At 42.8% G+C, this 24411-nt stretch overlaps 1 protein-coding gene across 1 annotated transcript in view; it reads right to left on the reverse strand.

Moving 5' to 3' along the window:
- Positions 1-2061: 2061 nt before the first annotated feature.
- The window catches only part of PEMT (phosphatidylethanolamine N-methyltransferase), a 72413-nt gene continuing 50063 nt past the window's right edge, over positions 2062-24411 (reverse strand). Inside the window, exon 7 of the mRNA XM_070761459.1 lies at positions 2062-2257. Coding sequence (XP_070617560.1) covers positions 2236-2257 — 22 coding nt within the window. The 3' untranslated portion in view covers positions 2062-2235. The remainder of the gene's footprint in view (positions 2258-24411) is intronic.

Genomic DNA, 24411 nt, shown 5'->3' on the forward strand with positions numbered 1-24411 from the left:
ATAGCTTATTGGGACTCTCTGGCATCTAGAAAGTTCTATTGGGAAGTTGGGCTTGTCACAGCTAGAAGAAAAGCAAAATATCTCTCCAGGAGATGCCCGGAGTTTATTGCTTCAACTCTCTTGAGAGCTTCTGCTTTCAAACCCCCTGGAATAGAATGGAGGCGGGTGGACATTTTGGGGGTTCAAATTGCTCCCCCATTTTGGAAGATCTTGGGCAAACCATGGTCTCAGGAAAGGTAAGACCCAATCTGTAAAACGGGCGCAGAGGATGATCAATATATTATTATAAACTGTTTGCATTATTGCACGAAAAAAACCAGAGCCGGTTTGGTTTAGTGGTTAAGGCAACAAGCTGGAAACTAGGAGGTTAGGAATTCTAGTTCTGCCTTAGTTGGGAAAGCTGGCTGGGTGACCTTGGGCCAGCCCCTCTCTCTCCGCCAAAGCCCACCTCACAGGGTTGTTGTGAGGAAAATAGGAGGAGGAAGAATCATTAGCTATGTTCGCCACTTTTGAGTTGCTTATAAAAATAATAAAATCTTTTTTAAAACCTTTAAAAAAAATATGTGAATGAATCCTGGTCTTTTGCATTTAGAGTTAAAGGTCCTATTTGCAAATGTATTCACTGAGTTCTTAGCAAATCTATCATTTGGTCTTTACTCTTTATTGCCTGCCAGCTGTTGCTCAATTATCTTATTTTTGCAAGATAAAGGCACCCACATAGTGTTGCCTGTGCAAATGTACTGCCTGGTCTGTTCAGTTGCAAATACACACACCGATACAACCTTCCCTTCATCACTGTCCCATTGTGTCACAAGAAGAGTCCTTCACAAAATACCTAACTCTGCCAGACTTGAAATTCTTCAATGAGACAACTTACAACGCCATCATCTCCGTTCCGACTTTACTAAAGTTCATAAAATCATATACCAAAATGTCCTACTTGTTAGCGGCTACTTCACCTTCAACCGCAACAACACACGAGTACGAAATAGATTTAAACTCAATGTCAACCGCTCCAAACTAAACTGCAAGAAACACGATTTCAACAATAGAGGGGTCAACGCCTGGAATTCACTACCTGACTCTGTGCTGTCTACACCTGAACTCAAAACCTTTAACTTTAGACTATCTACAATTGACCTCTCTCCCTTTCTAACAGGTCTACTAAGGGGCGTGCATAAGCGCACCATTGTGCCTACCGTCCTTGTCCTACTGTTCTATTGTGTTCTATCATTACTTTTTATCATTACTTATCTAATGTTTTATTTGTACAAATCGCCATCCTATAATAGTTTGACAAATGCATAAATAAATAAATAAAATAAAAAAGAACAGGGACCTCCAAACAGTTCAGGTTCTCAGGTCTTGGCAATTCAATTCAATTTAATTTATTAGATTTGTATGCAGCCCCTCTCCAAAGACTAGTTCTAGAAAGTCAAGATGCCTTGGCACCATCCTTGCCATGGCAATAACCGAGTCTCTGGCCCTGTTTATTGTTTTTTGGGGAAGGGAAAGAGTGAATGACGCCTCTGAATGGGCAGCAACCCAGAACAAAGGGTTAATCTTTAAGCCCTGATGGAGAGGAACTCTTGAACGCCCCCATGAAATGGGGAGAGAAAAGAGCTGGCCACGAGTGAGATAGACAGAAACTGGGGGGTTTCTTTAAGCCAGGGGTCTCCAACCTTGGCAACTTTGAGACCTGCAGTTTTGCAACTCCCAGAATTCCCCAGCCAGCATCTACAACGTCCTTCCTGTCAATGACTACTTCAGCTTCAACCACAACAACACACGAGCACCACAACAGATACAAACTTAAAGTCAGCCGCTCCAAATTTGACTGCAGGAAATACGACTTTAGTAACCAAGTAGTTGATGCATGCGGAACTCACTACCGGACTCTGTAGTATCATCACTATAACCCCCAAAACTCTTTACCCTTAGACTCTCCACCGTTGACCTCTCCTGATTTCTAAGTGGTCAGTAAAGGGCCGTGCACAAGTGAACCAGCGTGCCTTCCGTCCCCTGTCCTAATGTTTCTTTTTTACTAGTATCATGTATATGAATTTTATTATATCTTTACATACCACCAAGACGTACTTGACAAAACAAACAAACTAAAATAAAATAAGTCCAGAGGTCTTCGAGTTGTTTAAAGTTGGACGCCCCTGCTTGAAGGGGTCTTTAAGTTGGAAATTCATCTTCCTGTCAGTCGCGAGTGGGTTTTGAGAAGGAGAATTAAACACAGTTCTGGCGAAGGCTGTCAAAGAAGCAGAGAAATATTTGCTGAGTCACCTGAAAAATTATTCTTAACTTTTTCCGTTTCTTCGGAAAATCAGTGGTGATGATGTGAAAGAGACTCAAATTCAAGTCACTTTTCCCGGATCTGCTCCAGGAAGCAAGAGATTCCAGGGAAAACGAACTGGAGGAATGTAACATAGAAATATAGAAGACTGACGGCAGAAAAAGACCTCCTGGTCCATCCAGTCTGCCCTTATACTGTTTCCTGTATTTTATCTTAGGGTGGATGCATGTTTATCCCAGGTATGTTTAAATACTGTGGATTTACTAGCCACATCTGCTGGAGGTTTGTTCCAAGCATCTACTTCTCTTTCAGTAAAATAATATTTTCTCGCGTTGCTTCTGATCTTTCCCCCAACTCACCTCAGATTGTGCCTCTTTGTTCTTAGATTCACTTTCCTATTAAAAACACTTCCCTCCTGAACCTTATTTAATGCTTTGACATATTTAAATGTGTTGATCATGTCCCCCCTTTCCCTTCTGTCCTCCAGACTATACAGATTGAGTTCATGAAGTCTTTCCTGATCAGTTTTATGCTGAAGACCTTCCACCAAGAGAAGGACAAGAATCTACGAACATCCCTACATCTACTCCAAGCCTCATTGGGGGAAGAAAATAAATGAGAGGATAGCAATATTCCAGTATTTCAGGGACTGCCACAGAGAGGGGGGGGGGTCAACCTGTTCTCCAAAGTACCCAAAAGCTGGAGAAAAGAAGCAAAGGATGGAAAGGAATCAAGGAAAAGATTCAATCTAGAAATCACAAGAATTTTTCTGACAGTGAGAACAATTAACCAGTGGAACAACTTGCCACTAAAAATTGTAGGTGCTCCATTCCTGGAAGTTTTTACGAATAGATTTGAGAGCCATTTGACTGAAATGGTAACTGGACCTCCTGTTTGTTGTGGTTAGCTCTGGCCCAGCTCCTGCCCCAAGGAATGTGGAGGTGGATGTGGGGGAAACATCCACATGCCACAGGTCTGTTTTGCTCGTGATAGAATCTGCCGACGAAGCCTCCTCTGACCAAGGAAGCGTGAGTGACAGGGAAGAGGGGAGTTTGGCAGACAGCCCAGGAGGAGATCAATCATCCTTATCATCCCTGGATTCTGAAGAAGAACTTATGATGGACCCACGCATGCGTATAGTGATGCATAGGAGAGAACAACTGAAGGATTATTACAGGAGATAAGTGAGGACACCTGTGGTTGGGTGGGGCTGCTGTAATTAGTGCTACAGATAAAAAGAGCAGCGTGCTGGTTTAGCCTCGTGGAAGTTTATCTGATTCATAGTTTCATCAAGATCATGGTTTTGCTGTTTCCCTGTTCAAGAATGTGTGTGGACTTTCTGGACTTTGGAATTGGACTCAATTTCCCAGTTACTGGGTGAGAAATTGGATTGCATTTAACCCGTGCCTTGTGTGTACCAGAAAATCCCTTTGACATTTAAAAAGGGAGTTTTTTCTGCTTTTCTGTTGATAAAGACTTTTGGTTTTCCTTCCATCGTGTGGTGTGTGTCTTTTTGGACTAATTACCCTATAATTACGGGTGGTTGGGACACAGTGGCAGAACACTGGTAAGCAGAGGGTTGGAGTAGAAACCTCCAAAGACCCTTGCAGTCAATTTTACGCTGTATATTTGACTGCCTATGTAACTCGATCCAAAACTTAAAAAATCATTTTCATACTCATGTGAACTAAAGGCTTTTTTGAGAAGCAGTCTTTCAGTATTTGAAGGAGAAGGAGGCAACCTATTTTCTGAAGCACCAGAAGGCAGGACAAGAAGCAAGCGATGGAAACCGATCAAAAGAGAAAAGCAACCCAGAAAAAAAGGAGAAATTGCCTTCCAGCTGTGTCATTCTAAGAAGTGAAGAGGCACTGAATGCTGAAGCCATTCCCCTCTCCTGCTACTAGGGGGCGCCAGAGGGCCCTCCAGGTGCAACCAGGCCTATTTCGGAATAGAATAGAAATGGAATTATTTTATTGGCCGAGTGTGATTGGACACACAAGGAATTTGTCTTGGGTGCAGATGCTCTCAGCGTACATAAAGGAAATAGTAAAATATATTTGTCAAGAATCATACCATGCAACACTTAGTGATAGTCATACGATACTAATAAGCAATCAAATCATAGTAGGAAACAATAAAAATAATATAAGTAATAAAGTTTAGGTATATACAGTATACAATAAAATTAACTGCCTTGGAAATGGCCCTGGGTTGGGCCGAGAGGCAAAAAAGGAGCTGTGATGTTCCTTCAATACACCAGGTTGATTCGACACAAAAATATGTAACCCTTCCCTGGTGCAGAGCTGAAAGGATTGGATACTGTAGCCTGGAGGTTAATTCTCTGCCTTACAAAGCAAAGGTTGCAGGTTCAAGTCCCAGGCTAGCTGATGAGGCCAAAATAAGGCCGAAATAGATCCATCCTAGTCTCCCTTAATTTTCAAATTCAGCAAAAACATGTGACATATATATATATATATATAAAAACATGTGACATATATATATTTATATATATTTATATATATATATATATATATATATATATATATATATATATATATATATATATATATATATATATTTGTTTTCGTAAATTTTCACGGGTATATGTAAGATTGGAACTCCAGCCTGATGATGGTGAATGTGATTTCGCCGAAACGTCGCATAGACATGCAAAACATTACACAGGGCAAAACCCGAACTCAGAACAATCTACATATATATATATATATATATATATATATATATATATATATATATATATGTCTCACATGTTTAAGCTGAATTTGAAAATTAAGGGAGACTAGGATAGATCTATTTCGGCCTTATTTTGGCCTCATCAGCTAGCCATACCCACTGGGACTTGAACCTGCAACCTTTGCCTTGTAAGGCAGAGAATTATCCTCTAGGCTACAGTATCCAATCCCTTCAGCTCTGTACCAGGGAAGGGTTACATTTTGTGTCGAATCACCCTGGTATATTGAAGGAACATCACAGCTCCTTTTTTGCCTCTCGGCCCAACCCAGGGCCATTTCCAAGGCAGTATATATACAGTGTATATATATATATATATATATATATACACTTTTATATATATATAAAATGTTTTTTTTTTTAAGCTGGAATTTTAAAATTAAGGGAGACTAGGATGTTCCCATTTAGATTTTCACGGGTATATGTATGTAGATTGTTCTGAGTTCGGGTTTTGCCCTGTGTAATATTTTGCATGTCTATGCGACGTTTCGGTGAAATCACATTCACCATCATCAGGCTGAAGTTTTAAGCTTCGTGTTGCTGTAAATATTTGACATATATATATATATATAAGTCTACTTAAGAACCTGGGAGGGAACAAAAGGACTGAAAACAGCAACAGCTTCACCTGGAGAGAAAGGGGGATATTTACGTGCACCCTGTCTAACAAATAAGATACATATGGACATTGTGGGAAACGGGCAGCTGGGATGGCAGAAATAGAGGGACACAGTGAGCAGCAGAAATAACAGGAGCCCTTTGACCTGGGGTGAGAATTGATGGAAAATTAATTCTCTCCAGCCAACAGTTTAGGCCCCGGAGCTTTGTTTTGCTCCGGCAATTCAAACAGGGAAAGTGGCTGATGAGCTAATTATAAAAGCCACCCACAGGATACCCCCCTGCCCAATCCATAAACACCGCGTGGATAACAATGGTTAGCAGCAATAACTAGGGAGGACTGTTGTTCCTTTGGGCACAAATGAAACCATTGATTATAATTCTGCCTTCAATGACTTGGGCTGTGGATACGTCATTGTGTTTGTATGCATGTCTGTGTTTATGTGTATTTGTGTGTGTGTGTGTTATCCTCCGAGCATAGCTGACATTGGGCAATATTTGTTGATGTCCATGAGTTTATAGATATAGATCTTTTCTTTCTTTCTTTCTTTCTCTTTCTTTCCTTCCTTCCCTCCCTTTCCTTCCTTCTTTCCTGCCTTCTTTCTTTCTTTCCTTCTTTCTTTCTCTTTCCTTCTTTCCCTTCCTTCTTTCCTTTCCTTTCTCCTTTCCTCCTTTCCTTTTCTTCTGCCCTTCTTTTCCTTCTCCCACTTTTTCAAATATATTGAGAATTAAATGCAGTGTCAGATTCACTCTCCATAATTCCATCCATTTCCTTCCTTCCTTCCTTCCTTCCTTCCTTCCCCTTAGTTGAGCGGATGGCGTCTTAGAAAGTTATCTGTAGCCGTTCTTCAAAAGCTTGGCAGGTGCTGTGGGGTCGCTATCCAGGGTCCTGAAGTCCATCCATTGTTGTCCCTCTAGGGGTCCCCAACTGTGGTCCCTTTTAAGAGCTGTGAACTTCAACTCCCTGAATTTTGCTGGCTGGGGAATTCTGGGAGTTGAAGTCCACAAGTCTTAAAGTTGCCCAGTGTGGGCAGCCCTCCTCTAGCTGACCCTTTGAACTTCTAAAATTGATTTTCCCGTGCTTCTCCTCCCTCTGAAAGTCAATGTGCTTTCAAATATTGCCGTTGTCTAACCACTGGGGAAAAGTCATCCTTTCTTCTCAGCAGGAAAGAAAGCAATATTTTTCTTCTCATGGAAGCAGAAGACAATAACTTACAAGGTCAAATTATCACTTTTCTTGCCTCTGGGGTTTTTAGGAGATTATTCTTCATTGGGTCACTTCCCATCCAGACCAATCCCAGCATTTCTTGCTTGGATTTCTTGTTTCTCCACACCTGTCAGGGGAGCCTCTGATTCATTCGGTCCACAATATTTCCATTTAGCATGTAGAGAATTAGGAGAACCTTAGATCGGCATTGAGAATGAAGATTTTCCAATCCGCTGAGCCCCGGGAGGTCTGTTTTTGAACAAATCAACAATATATATCCCACATTATTCTCTGATGCTCCTGGTGGTGATTTGTCCTTTTTTGTGTGTCATAATTTTTTTATTTTTTTTCTCCAACACAAAGTTAAAAACAATACATAATTTCCAAAACAAAATTAAGCTTATTGTCAAACATATACAATTTTTTTCTTTTTACTTTGTAATCATTCAATGGAGACTCTTATCTTTCTTTCACAAAGGGATTGTAAAAATATATAATATCTTATATATTCAAAAACCTCTTAAAAATATAGCTTTTTACCATCTAATATTAAAACATTGCAATAACCTTTACATTAAACGCTGGTCATCAAATTCACTTCTTATTTGAGTCTTACAAATCTGTTGAGCTAATTATTCCAAAATTATTTCTTATAATCCTTTAAGACAAGTAGATTATATATAAAATAATTCTTCATATTGCAATGTCCTTTTGAAACCATCCAGGAGTTGCAACCCCAAGAAAACAAGCTTTTTCTGGCAGTTCGGAAAATATTATTCTCAGAAATTATCTGGCCAGCTTCTCTCTCTGACTGATGTTTGTCACTTCTTCCTTCTAAGAAGAGCCCCAAGCACAGAAATCCAACAGGTAATATTTCCCTGGCAATTTCATTTCCAATCCAACCTGGAAGAAAAAAGGGATAAACCAGATATAATCTGGTCACATGCCTAATCAAAGAAGATAAATTTCCAGGAATCGGACATGATAAAACTGCTGCTGTTTTATTCCATGTACATCGGGCCTTTTGTTTTGTTCAGAAAGTGTGTTTCTCAGAAAGTTAAAAAATTTACTTTAAATAAAGCATACTTTATTTATGGTTTTTATTTTTAAAAATATCTTGAAGTATGTAACAAGTAAAGTCTAGGTTTTACAATCAGATATGAGGGAGGGAATGTAGCCTGAATGATAAATCATTGAAGTATGTATGAACTAATTTAATACATTTGAGACAAATTATAGTCTAGTGCATAATCCGTGTCTTTAATCCGTGTCTTTAAAGCCATTGTGGGGCTTCCTAGATTCGCCCACGTTTCTACAACACTCCGTGGCCTGCATTGGCTGCCAATCAGTTTCCAGTCACAATTCAAAGTGTTGGTTATGACCTTTAAAGCCCTACATGGCAATGGACCAGAGTACCTCCGGAACCACCTGCTACCGCACGAATCCCAGTGACCGATAAGGTCCCACAGAGTTGGCCTTCTCCGGGTCCCATCGACTAAACAATGTCGTTTGGCGGGCCCCAGGGGAAGAGCCTTCTCTGTGGCTGCCCTGGCCCTCTGGAATCAACTCCCCCCAGAGATTAGAACAGCCCCCACCCACCTTGTCTTTCACAAATTACTCAAGACCCACCTATATCGCCAGGCATGGGGGAACTGAGACACCTCCCCCAGGCTTTTATATTTTATGTTTGGTATGTATGTGTTGTATGGTTTTAATTGTTGTGGTTTTATATATCTTTTCTTTTAATATTAGATTTGTTCACTGTTATATTGTTTTTATTGTTGTTGTGAGCCGCCCCGAGTCTTCGGAGAGGGGCGGCATACAAATCTAATAAATTGAATTGAAACTGAATTGAATTAATTTTCTTTGATTTTCGTTTGTACTTATTTTTGGTTTTCTTTTTAAAAGTGGAAAATTAATAAAGAATATTTAAAAAGAGAATGTCAACGGGTTTATGTCTTGTCATTGGGAAGTCTGGGTGGTCTCCTGGAGCACTGAGGACACATGAGCTGTAGGTTGTTCATCCCTCTCAAAGTCCATATGAATGAACCTTCATCAATGAAATTGAATCTATTCAGGTTTTTTTGAAGCAGGTCCATTGAGGAAGATTTTTTCATTATGAAGTTGAGGGCTGGAGCTTACATTTTCTCATTTCTTCCAGCCCACTCTCTTTTAAATGAGATTTATTTTTTAAAAAGGACCAGCTGACTTATCAAAGCATCTTGACTTTGCCCAAGAACTTGACTTTGAAAGGATCGTTGGCAGCAAACGCATACGCTTCAAAGTCAAGTAGTTTGCTGAGGCTTCAGATTTAACTCTGGGTCACTTCTGTAGTCCGTGGCTTCCTAAACGTAGTAGCATCCATCTCCCTTCCTTCCTTCCTTCCTTCCATCCATCCATCTTTCCTTCTTTCTTTCTTTCCATCCTTCCTTCCTCCTCCTTCCTTCCTCCTCCTTCCTTCCTTCCTTCCATCCTTCCATCCTTCCATCATTCCATCATTCCATCCTTCCATCCTTCCATCCTTCCTTCCATCCATCAATCCAACTTTCCTTCTTTCTTTCCATCCTTCCTTCCTTTCCTTCCTTCCTTTCCTTCCTTCCTTCCTTTCCTTCCTTCCTTCCTTCCTCTCTTCCCCTCTTCCCAACCTTGATGAAGCAACTTCGTAGCTTCCTGTAGCTGAAGTCAAGGAGGACTGGCCACATGACTTGTAAACATTTCTCCTTCACAGGTCACACACACATACACAAGACAATCTTGCCGGATGCTGCTGACGTTTGCATGGTGCCAGATGCTATTAGCTGAGGAGTTCACAGCGTCTTCTGAAAGAGGAAATTATTCCTTTGGAATAGGCAGCAAAGCGGATCCAAACAACGGCGCCCCTGCCTTAAAACTTCCCTTTGGCTTTTGACACTAATAATGCAGGGCTCTCCAACCTTGGCATGTTTTTTTTAAAAAAATAATCTTTATTAAATGTTAGCATTCTTCATCAATGACTTGGATGAGAGGATAGATGGGGAACTCATCAAATTTCCCCATCCAGGGGAAGAACCTTCTCTGTGTCAGCCCCGGCCCTCTGGAACCAACTCCCCCCAGAGATTAGAATTGCCCCCTACCCTCCTCACCTTTCGTAAGCTTCTTAAAACCCACCTCTGCCGTCAGGCATGGGGGAACTGAGATATTCTTTCCCCCTGGGCCTCTACAGTTTACACATGGTATGTCTGTATGTATGTCTGGTTTTTATAATAAGGGTTTTTAGTTGTTTTATTATTGGATTGCTACATGCTGTTTTTATTACTGTTGTTAGCCGCCCCGAGTCCACGGAGAGGGGTGGCATACAAATCCAATAAATAAATAAATAAATAGATAGATAGATAGATTGATAGATATAGAAATAAATAAATAAATAAATAAATAAATAAATAAATAAATAAATAAATAAATAAATAAATAAATTCATCAAATTTGCAGATGACACCAAACTGGCAGGAATAGCCAACACTCCCAGAAGAGGATCTTGACAGACTTGAACAATGGGCGCTATCTAACTAAATGAAATTCAAGGGTGAAAAAAGTCAGGTTCTACATTTAGGCATGAAAAACAAAACGCACAGGTACAGTATATATGGTGCATTGCTCAACAGTAGTAACTGTGAGAGGGATCTTGGAGGTTGTTTCCCAACCTTTTTTGAGCCACGGCACATTTTTTACATTTACAAAATCCTGGGGCACACCACCAACCCAAATGACACAAAATGACACCCCAAGACATTCTCCTCTCTGGGTTTTTTCTCTCTTATTCTTTGGCTTTTTATCATATGCTTTAAATCAAGAGTCACTTCTCTCTCTCTTTTGTTTCCCTCTCTTTCTTCTCATTCTCTGTCTCAATCATTTTCTCATTTCTCTTTTTTCCTCCCCTTTTTGTTCATTTCTCTCTCTCTCTCTGCCTTCTTCTCCTTTTCTCTCTCTCTCTCTTGCTTTCTTTCTTTCTTTCTCTCTCTTTCTTTCTCTCTCTTTCTCTTTTCTTTCTCTCTTGCTTTCTCTCACACACTCTTTCTCTCTCTCTTGCTTTCTTTCTCTCTCTCTTTTTCTTTCTCTCTCTGTCTCTCACTCTCACTCTCTCTCTCAGCAAAACCTGAGCTTCCTTCTTCGCGGCACACCTGACCATGTCTCGCGGCACACTAGTGTGCCACGGCACACTGGTTGAAAAACACTGTCCTAGTGGACAACCATTTAAAATAGGAGCCAGCCGTGTGCAGCAGCTGCCAAAAAAGCCAACACAGTTCTAGGCTGCATCAACAGAGGGAGAGAATCAAGATCACGTGAAGGGTTAATACCACTGTATAAGGCCACGCTTGGAATACTGCATTCAGTTTATCCACCCTGGCTATGACTGGATATATAACCAGGGTGGGTATATTTATTGTGCAATGGCCCTGCTTTGCACCAAAGAACTCTGCATTGTCTAATTCAGTGTTTCCCAACCTTGGCAACCTGAAGATATTTGGACTTTGACTCCCAGAATTCCCCAGCCAGCGAATGCTGGCTGGGGAATTATGGGAATTAAAGTCCAGATATCTTCAAGTTTGGGAAACACTGGTCTAATTGAGTGGGAGGGAGATGCCTATGAAGGGGCATTCGGAGAGAAACTGTTTCTGGAGAGGGAGGATTCATACAGCCCGAACTTTGCTAGCGGTAGTAATTAAATTTATTCTGCAGTTGCCCTGTTCTGCACATAAAAGAATTTTACAAGGTTGCAGAGCCCATAATCGTTTTTTCTCTCTTTCTCCTAGGCGTTTAGCCGCAAGTGTTCTCTTCAACTAATTTTTTCCCCTTTTGCCAATACCCACCAAACCGAAAAGTGGGAATAAACTTGGGAGCCACTCAGAAAGGGCGTCCATTTGCTCGTGGCCAAGTAAACAGGTGAAGAAATAAGACAGGGCCTAAAACCCTGCAGCTTGGAATTTTATTTTTGCATTTTAACTGCCCTATGAAATTAGCGACAATCCCTTTCTCATCAGCCAAGCTCGCCTCTCACCTGTGGGAACTGCAGAGTTTGGGCCGGTCACGTGGGCAGCAATCAACCACCTTGAGTTTTTCATTTCCTTCCCAAGAGAAGTAAACAGGATGGGGGCCATTTGTGAACACCTGCCTGAGAGGAAGATGGGAAAAATGGCGCAGCAGCCTCTTAAAGCATCAAGGAGGCCAAACCAGGACACGGGAGCCTCTCAGCTTTGGCCCCTTGAAGGTAGGTGACCTTCAATCCCCAGAATTCCTCTGCTGCCAACAGGGGGTCCTCATTTAGCAATGGTCTCACCACTTATATGACCTTGGCAGGTCTGTAGAGCAAAGGAAAGCCAAAGGAAGATTGCAAACCTATAATAATAATAATAATAATTAGATATTGTCACTGGAGGTTTTGAAGAAGAGGAAAGGGGGGACATGATCGAGACATCTAAATATGTTAAAGGGTTAAATAAGGTTCAGGAGGGGAGTGTTTTTAATAGGAAAGTGGACACAAGAACAAGGGGACACAATCTGAGGTTAGTTGGGGGAAAGATCAAAGCGACGTGAGAAAATATTATTTGACTGAAAGAGGGGTAGATGTTTGGAACAAACTTCCAGCAGACGTGGTTGGTAAATCCACAGGAACGGAATTTAAACATACCTGGGATGAACATAGATCCATCCTAAGATAAAATACATGAAATAGTAGAAGGGAAGACTAGATGGACCAGGAAGTCTTTTTCTGCTGTCAATTTTCTATGTTTCTATGAGACGGGACAGGCTTTTGTCTAAAATGGTATCGGTTCTCCTGTTTGAGCAGGGGGTTGGACTAGCTGACCTTTAAGGTCCCTCCTGACTCTGTTATCCTCTTAATGTCATGCTTTAAAAAAAAAATCCTTTCCCTGCAAGAAGAGTGACTTTTGAGGACCACAGGAGAAGCAACCACTTATCTTTTCTTGCAAAGGGGTTGCTGAGTCACTGATGGTGCCTCCTTGGCCAAAGGAGAAGAGCTGTCGCCCTCCTACCTCTCTTCCCACAGGTGTGCCCTGGTGGGGGACTGACTCATTGCTTTTGACCTGCCAAAGGCCTTGGGGAAGAGCCAGCGAGAGCTTCCTGGTCAGAGCAACACGTGGGAGCCATCATGTCAAAGAGCTTTGGTGTTCATGTCATCCTGTTTGATTCATGGGCTCGGACCATAATGCTCGGATCAAGACGCCCCAGCAGGGCCAAAGGGGAGCATCAAAGGTCCCTCCTACCCTCCCCATTTGCTGCTGTGACGAAGGAATCTGAGTCTAAGGAGAAGGGCGGCATAAAAATGGAATAAATAAATAAATCTTTCCTAGAAGAAATGTTATCAGAAGAGCCCTCCTCCACTCGCAACAGAATCCCCTACGCAACTAGACTTACCATCCTAGATTTAGAAAGGTTAAAACTACGTCACCTTAAACACGACCTAAGCGTAGCCATAAAATCATCTGCTACAACATCCTTCTTGTCAACGACAACTTCAGCTTCAACCACAACAACACACGGGCACACAACAGATACAAACTCAAAGTCAACCACTCTAAACTCGACTGCAGGAAATACGACTTTAGTAACCAAATAGTTGATGCCTGGAACTCACTAACAGACTCTGTAGTATCATCACCAAACCCCCAAAACTTTACCCTTAGACTCTCCACTGTTGACATCACCCGATTCCTAAGAGGTCAGCAAGGGGCGTGCATAAGTGCACCACGTGCCTTCTGTCCCCTGTCCTAATGTTTTTCTCTTGCTAGCATCATGTATATAAATATTATATCTTTGTATACCACAAATACGTACTTCGCAAAAACAAACAAACAAATAAATAAAACCGCAGTCCGCGGTGTTGATAAACATTTGCTGTTGATCTCCGAGTGGGAAAACTCCCACGCCGAGACCTTGAAAAGCACACGATGTTTGTAGATAAGGCAAAAGGCGCCTGGCTTCCAAGTTAGCGCTCTGGAACAGGAACGGGATAAAATAACAACTGGATTTGACTATCTAAGAATCTCCAGGCTCTGAAAATGCATGATTTGAACAAGGCAGAAGGCCTCCAGACTTGGGTCATGAGATGGGTGAGTTTTGGAGACTGGAGACCTCACCTACAAAAACAGAGGGATCAAATTGAACAGCTCCAAAGACGGGATACAAAAATGGTGGAAGGTCTTAAGCATCAAACTTCTCAGGAAAGACTCAATGAACTCCATCCGTATAGTCTGGAGGACAGAAGGGAAAGGGGGGGGGACACAATTGAAACATTTAAATATGTTAAAGGGTTAAAGACTGGCAAGAAAAGACCTCATGGTCCACCTAGTCTGCCCTTAAACTATTTCTTGTATTTTATCTTAGGATGGATCTATGTTTATCCCAGGCATGTTTACATTCAGTTCCTGTGGATTTACCAACCACATCTGCTGGAAGTTTGTTCCAAGGATCTACTACTCTTTCAGTAAAGTAATATTTTCTCACATTACTTCTAATCTTTCCCCCAACTCACCTCAGATTGTGTCCCCTTGTTCTTGTGTTCACTTTCCTATTAAAAACACTTCTCTCCTGAACTTTAAGACTTGTGAATTTCAACTCCCAAAATTCTCCAGCCAGTGATGAAGACCTCTGTTTTAGAGAATAACTATATCCATTTGGAAAAGAGGAGGTAGCAGAAACCCAGACCACATAGAATTAATTCCAGATCTTTCCTCCTTATTCTTTTCCTAGACACTTTTGTTTGTAGCAGAATCTCCGGCTTTTTCTTTCAACATCTTTCAGTGCAAATTTGAAAAGTGTTCGGAAACTTCAGATCGTGCAGAATGCAGCTGCGAGAGCAATCATGGGCTTCCCCAGGTATGCCCATGTTACACCAACACTCCGCAGTCTGCATTGGTTGCCGATCAGTTTCCGGTCACTATTCAAAGTGTTGGTTATGACCTATAAAGCCCTTCATGGCACCGGATCAGAATATCTCAGGGACCGCCTTCTGCTGCACGAATCCCAGCGACCGGTTAGGTCCCTCAGAGTGGGTCTTCTCCGGGTCCCGTCAACTAAACAATGTCGCTTGGCGGGACCCATGGGAAGAGCCTTCTCTGTGGTGGCCCCGGCCCCTCTGGAACCAACTCCCCCCAGAGATTAGAATTGCCCCCACCCTCCTTGCCTTTTGTAAGCTGCTTAAAACCCACCTCTGCCGCCAGGCATGGGGGAACTGAGATACTCTTTCCCCCTAGGCCTTTACAACTCTATGCATGGTATGTCTGTATGTTTGGTTTTTATAATAATGGGTTTTTAACTGTTTTTAGTATTGGATTATTATTATATGCTGTTTTATTATTGCTGTTAGCCGCCCCGAGTCTCCGGAGAGGGGCGGCATACAAATCCAATCAATCAATCAATCAATCAATCAATCAATCAATTAATTAATTAATTAATTAATTGGGTGCTCTGGGGTGGAGCCCCATTTTCGCCACGCCACTGTTTTCCTGGGGGTGTGGAGTCAGCAGCCCAGTGTGATGAAGCCCTCCAGGTAGCCAAGCCATGGGGCTGGACGAGTCCCCCCCCCCTCTTTTGACTGTATTCATGCCTCCCATTCATCCTTCTCCCCTGTGCTTGGTTACACAGCTGATGCACTCAATGTTCCAGCCTGATCCTCGGCTGAAATTATCACCCCCTGGTTAGCTGGCAGGGACGCCGTTTCTTCGGTACACGGTGTTTAGAAACCAGACCCTGCTGTGTTTCAAAATCCTGGGGTGGTGGGGGTGGGGAGAAAAGGAGGGCTGGTCTTTTTGTTCCCTCTGCTGGCGGAGAGCGAAGCATTTAGCCTGTTGTGCAGCTGCTGTACCCAGAAAGCGAGTGCCATCTTAACACCTCTGGCCAGCTTTAAAAGAGGGCAGGATTAGGAAGCAAATGTCAGCGGTAACCAGAGACGGACTGAACTCTGCGCATACGACTGTGAAATCTAGGCCACGGAGAACAGGGAGCGCCCAGCTGTTGTGCTCCAAAACACCAAAGCAGATGTTCGGGTCTCGACATTGGCTTGGTTATCTTCTTCTTCTTGAGGACACCACTCGAGATGTTCTTGTGAACTTTCAAGCCAGGAAGATCAAGCTTCTTCCTCTACAAGCAAGCGTGGGTGATTGGAGGGTTTTAAGAAGAGGTTGGACAACTGTTTGTCCAACGCACTCAACGTTGGACAAACTCAACTACATCTACACGAAGGGATGTATGCAGTGGGGCACCCAAAGGCTCTGTTTTAGGCCCAAGGACTCTTCAACGTCATCAATGACTTGGATGAGGGGATAGATGGGGAACTCATCAAATTTGCAGGTGACACCAAATTGGCAGGAATAGCCAACACTCCAGGAGATAGGGGCAAAATGCAGAAGGTTCTTGACAAATTTGAACAATGGGCGCTATCTAACAAAATGAAATTCAAGGATGAAAAAAGTCAGGTTCTACATTTGGACAAGAAACACAAAACACACAGGTACAGTATATGTGGTGCATTGCTCAACAGTCATAACTGTGAGAGGGATCTTGGAGTCCAAGTGGACAACCATTTAAATAAGAGCCAGCCATGTGCAGCAGCTGCCAAAAAAGCCAACACAGTTCTCGGCTGCATTAACAGAGGGAGAGAATCAAGATCACGCGAAGTGTTAATACCGCTTTATAAGGCCTTGTAAGGCCACACTTGGAATGCGGCATTCAGTTTTGGTCACCACGATGCAAAAAGGATGTTGAGACTCTAGAAAAAGTGCAGAGAAGAGCAACAGAAGGATAAAACATATGAAGAACGGCTGCAGGAACTGGGCATGACTAGTCTGATGAGAAGAAAGACCAGGGGGGGGGGGGGCATGATAGCAGCCTTCCAATGACTTAGGGATTGCCCCAAAGAAGAAAGAGTCAAACTATTCTCCAAAGCACCTGAAGGTAGAAGAAGAAGCAATGGGTGGAAGCTGAACAAGGAGAGAAGCAACTTAGGACTAAGGAGAAATTTCCTGACAGTTAAAACAATTAATCAGCGGAACTCCTTGCCTCCAGAAGTTGTGAATGCCCCAGCACTGGAACTTTTAAAGAATATGTTGGATCACCATCTCCCTGAAGTAGTGTAGGGTTTCCTGCCTAAGCAGGGGGTTGGACTAGAAGACCTCCAAGGTCCCTTCGAGCTCTGATGTTATTATTATTATTAATATAGATCGTGGAACCCGTTTCCTTGTCTTTCTAGGCATTTTGCTCTTTTATTTATTTCCTGTGAGCTGGATTGCACCATCTCTCCCCCCACGTGGCTCCGTTTATTTGCTCGGCGTTTACTCGCCCTGAACCGAAACAAACATACCGGTTTGGGGAGAGGGGGAGTCGGACTCCAAAGGGCGAGCATTTCCAGGTAACTCTTAGTTTATATGGAAAAGCAAACAGAAGCCCAAGTTCAGAAAGGGCCAGGCAAATATTAACGCCGATTGGACCAGATGGAGTGGAGGAAAAGAAGGGGGGGGGGGGAGACAGAAATTGAAGGTTTTTTTTGCAAAGGATGGAAAGTGTTTTGCGACGTCTACAAAACAGGAAGAAAACACTGATACTAGCAAAGCACTGACAAGGCTTTTGCAGGCAAGAAGCAACGTAGACCGGAAAAGGAGTCTGCATTTTGCAAACAAACGATGCAAAGAGAAGTTGGGATGGAGCCGTGGTTAGAGTTCAGCACTGCAAGGCTATTTCAGCTAACTAAATAAATAAAGAGTTGGATTATATCATAAATTAGAGAAACATCTTTCAGCTGTGGCTAGGGGGGCGTTTGCCCAGGTTCGCCTGGTGCCTATCTGGACCGGGACTCACTGCTCACAGTCACTCATGCCCTCATCACCTCGAGGCTCAACTACTGTAATGCGCTCTACATGGGGCTACCTTTGAAAAGTGTTTGGAAACTTCAGATCGTGCAGAATGCAGCTGCGAGAGCTATCGTGGGCTTCCCTAAATATGCCCATGTCACACCAACACTCCGCAGTCTGCATTGGTTGCCGATCAATTTCCGGTCACAATTCAAAGTGTTGGTTATGACCTATCAAGCCCTTCATGGCATCGGACCAGAATATCTCCAGGACTGCCTTCTGCCGCACAAATCCCAGCGACCGGTTAGGTCCCACGGAGTTGGCCTTCTCCGGGTCCCGTCGACTAAACAATGTCATTTGGCGGGACCCACGGGAAGAGCCTTCTCTGTGGCGGCCCCGACCCTCTGGAACCAGCTCCCCCCAGATATCAGAGTTGCCCCCACCCTCCTTGCCTTTCGCAAGCGCCTTAAAACCCACCTCTGTCGTCAGGCATGGGGGAATTGAAATTTCCCTTCCCCCTAGGCTTATAGAATTTATACATGGTATGCTTGTATGTATGAGTGGTTCTTTAAATTGGGGTTTTTTAGATGGTTTTTAATATTAGATTTGTTTACATTGTCTTTTTATATTGTTGTTAGCCGCCCCGAGTCTTCGGAGAGGGGCGGCATACAAATCTAATAAATAAATAAATAAATAAATAAATAAATAAAATAAGTGATTTCTGAGTTGGGGTTCACTCCAAGGCCCGTGCAAAGAACAAGAGAGCGCACGGGCTTCCAAACTGGTAAGGAAGGGAGGTAGATTGAAAATGTCCAGAGATGCTTCACCAGAAGAGCCCTTCACTCCTCTACCCAGAACAGAAGACCCTACGAAACTAGACTTACAATCCTGGGTCTTGAAAGCTTAGAACTACGACGCCTTAAACATGATCTAAGTATTGCCCACAAGATCGTATGCTGCAATGTCCTGCCTGTCAAAGACTACTTCAGCTTCAACCACAACAACACAAGAGCACACAACAGATTCAAGCTTAATATTAACCGCTCCAAACTTGACTGTAAAAAATATGACTTTAGTAATCGGGTTGTCGAAGCGTGGAACTCATTACCAGACTCCATAGTATCATCCCCTAACCCCCTCTAGTACAAGTGCACTAGAGTGCCTTCCGTCCCCTGTCCTATAGTCTCTCCTATATCTCGTATTTCTTCTCTACTATATCCTCTATACCTTCATTGTGTACTATTGTGCATTGGACATAATAAATAAATAAATAAAATAAAAATAAATTTCAGCATTGGCACCACCACTTCACCACCTGACATGTCCGTCAAACTCATCGTTCTTGCAAAGGAGTCGGTCAATCCTGGTTCACTGCCTGCAGCTCAGGAGGAATCAGGGGAGAAAAACCCCCAGCCTCTCCGTCTGCCAGAGATTAGCCGAAGCAGGTCGGATCTGACACCGACTATCCAGGCCCCCCAATTAATCTGCACCCCACCAGGCAGAAATTCAAACACAGCCATCTCTTAAATCAACAACAAACAGGGCTCAACGCAGCTTCGCCTGGGGGCTTTTCGCCTGCTGCTCCCCCCTCCTGCCGAGCCTTCATTCATAAATGTCATCGAGCTGCTTAATTAAGTCCCTGGAGAATTTGATGTTGCTACTCACACACTCTTTCTCTCTCTCTCTCTTTAATGGATTATTTGTCTGGAAAAAGACCTGTGTTGAGACAATCACAGAGACGACAACTGGGGACCAGAAGTTGGGGTGCAGAGCCAGGCATTTGGGCAAAGGTATTTTAACGGAAAAGGGTATTGGGTAGAATTCAGACCACCTATAATTTGGTTCATCTGGCAAACTGATTGCAAGCGATGCTTTAAAGCAGGGGTAGGCAAAGTTGGCTCTTCTGTGACTTGTGGACTCCAACTCCCAGAATTCCTCAGCCAATCATGCTAGCTTGGGAATTCTGGGAGTTGTAGTCCACATGTCACAAAAGAGCCCATTTTGCCTACCCCTGCTTTAAGGGCAGGTACAGAAGTTCAGTTTCTAGTCCTTAGCATCCCAGCACCTGGGATATTCGCATCTCAAAGTTCTTGGGGGTTGCAATTGTTATCTGCCTTCCCTCTTGTTTTAGTTTGTGTGTGTGTGTGTGTAAAAAACAAACAAACCCACAAACACTATAGCTGCTTTAGGACTAATGCTCCTCTTTTATTTACCTACCAAAAAAAGAGAAAGTAAACACTGTCCCAGTCAAGGAACTGACAAAGAAGCCCATAGCCAACAGCTCAACCAAAGAATTTCTAAGTTCATCGCCACCAACATTGACAGGGCAACAAGCCATCCAAATATAAACTGACAGCAAACATCATTCTTTAATAGCACTGGTGATGTTACCTAGTTTGGTAAAGAAACGTCTGGGTGACAACAACCCTCAAACGAGACTTTCCTTTGCACAAACACAATTTAGTTAGGTGTGAAGCAGGGGTGGGCTACTGCCTGGATTGGGGGGTCGCAGTGGGGTACCGAAAATGGAGCTCCACCCCAAAGCATCCAATTTGCACTGAAAGATGTTGAAAGAAAATGCAGGGCGTCCTGCATAAGCCCGGCCCACAGTGTGGTAGTCAAAATTTTGGTCGCCCTTCACCGGTGTGAAGGTATGTATTCACGAGACTTTGTTAGCAATGAACTGCATTGCCAAAAAAGCACTAAGAATCACAAACTTAATTCTACGCAGCTTCTTCTCTAGAAGCACCGATCTACTAACCAGAGCATACAAAACATTTGTCAGACCAATTCTTGAATACAGCTCACCTGTATGAAATCCACACTGCATAACAGACATTAATACAAAGTCCAGAAATGTTTCACAAGAAGAGTCCTCCACTCCTGCTCACACAACAAATTACCTTACTCCTCCAGTCTTCAATTACTACGTTTAGAAAATTTACAGCTACCGCCTCCGAACTGATTTAACTGTTGTTCATAAAATTATATACAACACAATGTACTCCCTGTTGGCGACTACTTCACCTTTAACAACAACAACAAAGAGCATGCAATAGATACAAAGAGCATGCAATAGAGGGGCGGCATACAAATCCAATAAATAAATAAATAAATAAACTAAATGTAAATCGCTTCAAACTAGACTGCAAAAAATACGATTTCAGCAATAGAGTGGTCAACGCCTGGAATTCACTACCGGACTCTGTTGCTTCTCCCCCCAATCCCAAAATCTTCAACCTTAGGTTGTCTACAATAGACCTCTCCCCTCTTCTAAGAGGTCTGTAAGGGGCGTGCATAAGTGCACCTTTGTGCCTACCGTTCCTGTCCTGATGTCTTTTTTCATCTTTTCTATCTCTGCTTTATACTTATATTATGTTAAACATACTACAATACAATACTATACTGTATTTGTATGACAAATAAAATAAATAAATAAATAAATTTGAGTAGAGTTTCTTTGGGGGGCACTGTGGGTTTTGAGTTCTGCTAAGGATGACTAGCAAGAATTAAGAGCACTATCTCCTAATCAACAAATTAGAAAAAAGCGGAGTAGACTACAACACATTCAGATGGATCAATAGCTGGCTGACCAACCGCACCCAACGAGTTGTCCTCAGCGGTTCCAAATCCACATGGAAGAACGTAGGCAGTGGGGTACCACAGGGTTCAGTCCTGGGCCCTGTGCTGTTCAACATTTTCATCAACGACTTGGACGAGGGAATAGAAGGGCAACTGATCAAATTCGCAGACGACACCAAGCTGGCGGAAGTAGCCAACACCCTAGAAGACAGGCTCAAATTACAGAAAGACCTAGACAGACTAACACAGTGGGCCCACACCAACAAAATGATGTTTAACATCGACAAGAGCAAAGTCCTTCACCTAGGCAGAAAAAACCCTGGACACACATACAACCTGGGAGAAACCCCTCTTAGCAGTAGCGACTGCGAAAGAGACCTCAGAGTCTTGGTGGACAATCAACTAAACATGAGCCAACAATGTGCAGCAGCAGCTAAAAAAGCCAACACAATCCTAAGCTGCATCAACAGGGGAATACACTCCAAGACCAGGGAAGTCTTAATACCACTCTACTATGCCCTGGTCCGACTACACCTGGAGTATTGTATTCAGTTCTGGTCACCACACTTCAAAACAGACATTGAAACTCTGGAGAAGGTGCAAAAAAGAGCAACCAAGATGATTAAGGGATTGGAAACCAAGACTTACGAAGTGAGATTGAGGGAACTGGGCATGGATAGCCTAGAGAAAAGGAGGGCCAGAGCGGACATGATAGCAGTCTACAAGTATACGAGGGGATGTCACAGAGAGGAGGGGATCACTTTATTCTCCAGGGCACCGGAGGGCCGGACGAGGAACAACGGCTGGAAGCTGACCAAGGAGAGATTCAACATGGAGATAAGGAGGAACTTCCTGACGGTCAGAGCGATCAACCAATGGAACAACATACCAGCGGACGTTGTGAACTCCAACACTCTGGACATTTTTAAGAGAAGATTGAACTGCCACTTGACTGGTGTGCTATAGGGTTCCTGCTTGGGCAGGGGGTTGAACTCGATGGCCTTCATGGTCCCTTTCAACTCTAACAATAAGTAAGTAAGTAAGTAAGTAAGTAAGTAAGTAAGTAAGTAAGTAAGTAAGTAAGTAAGTAAGTAAGTGCTGCATGGAGAAAACATTATTTGAGTGGTGAAGCTCCACAGCTCAACCTTCCTTTGGGGCAGGGCAACCTAGTGGACATTAACATTGTCTTTGCTCAAAGGAGGTCACGTTTTCCGCCAAGGAGCAAAAAAAACAATACACAGAAGCTCTCAAGGGGAGACTGAGCAAGAATTTTCAGCAAGGACCAGATCTGGTCAAGAGTGATGAAGTTGAAACCAGCCTGGTCTGCTTCTGTTGGTAGGGCAATTATCAACCAATTATTATCTTTTTAGCACCTAGGCAACATTTAGCAAACTCTTGTCCAGCCTTTTCTGGCTTGTGTAAGAATACCACCAGCAGCTTGACATTGATGTTAATTAGAGAGATCTAGTCTCTTCCTTTATTTATTCTCTCTAGAGCCTCCTTGATGGCCTGTCTCTAGCACCTTATGATGTTTATCCTGCCCTCCAAAGAACCATCGGCGAGGCCTTTATTGAGTCATAGCTGCTGCATACAAATCTATTAACTGAGTCATGATGTCCACACATTATACTTCTCCCCGATAACTTAACCAAGTTTATTCAATTTGCCCTATTTTCTGGATTCACACCGTACCATCCGCCAAAGGAGCCAGAAGACATCTAGGACATTTCTGCACTAATCCGCCACAAAATAGCCCGTCCTGTGCTTTGCAAAAATGCCTGTCGGCATGTCTAATTCTTAGAAAGAGAGTCGGGTCTGTGCAGAAGCAACAACAGGCACAATTCCATCATGTTAATGGGCCCAATTTGTTCAATTTTAGGCTCCGGCGTTTCTAGGCTCGAGCATTAAAACTGGCACAGCCGATAGGACAATGGGGTTATGTAACTAATAAAACACTCCTGCCATCCACGTTTAGAGGAAAAGATGGCATTATTTGGAAACAATCCTCTTGAAAACTAATTAGCACAGCTGCCACTATGTTTTTTTTCCTAGAAAAAGGAGGAAAAAACTGTTGCGCTTTGCTTCTGGCAATTGTTCTCTGTACAGAAACACTCGGGCAAAAGGGACTTATGGAACAAAGTAGGGTAGAGGGGGATTGGATGGTGCAAATATCCCCCCTTCTCCTTTATTCTCATTTATGTTTGAAACATAGAAACATAGAAGTCTTGAGGGCAGAAAAAGACCTCATGGTCCATCTAGTCTGCCCTTCTACTATTTCCTGTCTTTTATCTTAGGATGGATATATGTTTATCCTAGACATGTTTACATTCAGTTCCTGTGGATTTACCAACCATGTCTGCTGGAAGTTTGTTCCAAGCATCTACTACTCTTTCGGTAAAATAATATGTTTTCCCGTTGCTTCTGATCTTTCCCCCAACTCACCTCAGATGGTGCCCCCTTGTTCTTGGGTTCACTTTCCTATTAAAAACACTTCCCTCCTAGACCTTATTTAACCCTTTAACATATTTAAATGTTTCGATCATGTCCCCCCTTTCCCTTCTGTCCTCCAGACTATACAGATTGAGTTCATGAAGTCTTTCCTGATACGTTTGATGCTTAAGACCTCCCACCATTTTTGTACCCCTGTCTTTGGACCCGTTTCGTTTTATTCATCTCTTTTTGTAAGTGAGGTCTCCAGAATTGAACACAGTATTATTCCAAATGTGGCCTCCCCAGCGCTCTATACAGCGGGATCACAATCTCCCTCTTCCTGCTTGTGATACCTCTAGCTATGCAGCCAAGCCTTCTACTCGCTTTCCCTACCGCCTGACCGCACTGATCACCCACAGAAATCACCACCCCTAAATCCTTCTCTTCTGAAGTTTGCTTTTAAATAATAAACTTTATATTAAAAAATTGGGATTTCACCACTGGTATCAAGTCCACTCTTAAAGCTTACAAATGCCAAATTTCGCCTTGACAGTTTGCAAGCCACAGACAGAAAAAAAAATATAGGTTAGATTGTATAATTGGCAGCTACAGAGGCTAAGGACAAATGTTTTAAAATGGAGAATCCATTCTTGCAAAGTGTGATTCATACTTCTTTTAAA

Source organism: Erythrolamprus reginae, chromosome 9, assembly GCF_031021105.1.
Source record: "Erythrolamprus reginae isolate rEryReg1 chromosome 9, rEryReg1.hap1, whole genome shotgun sequence".
Lineage (NCBI taxonomy): Eukaryota > Metazoa > Chordata > Lepidosauria > Squamata > Dipsadidae > Erythrolamprus > Erythrolamprus reginae.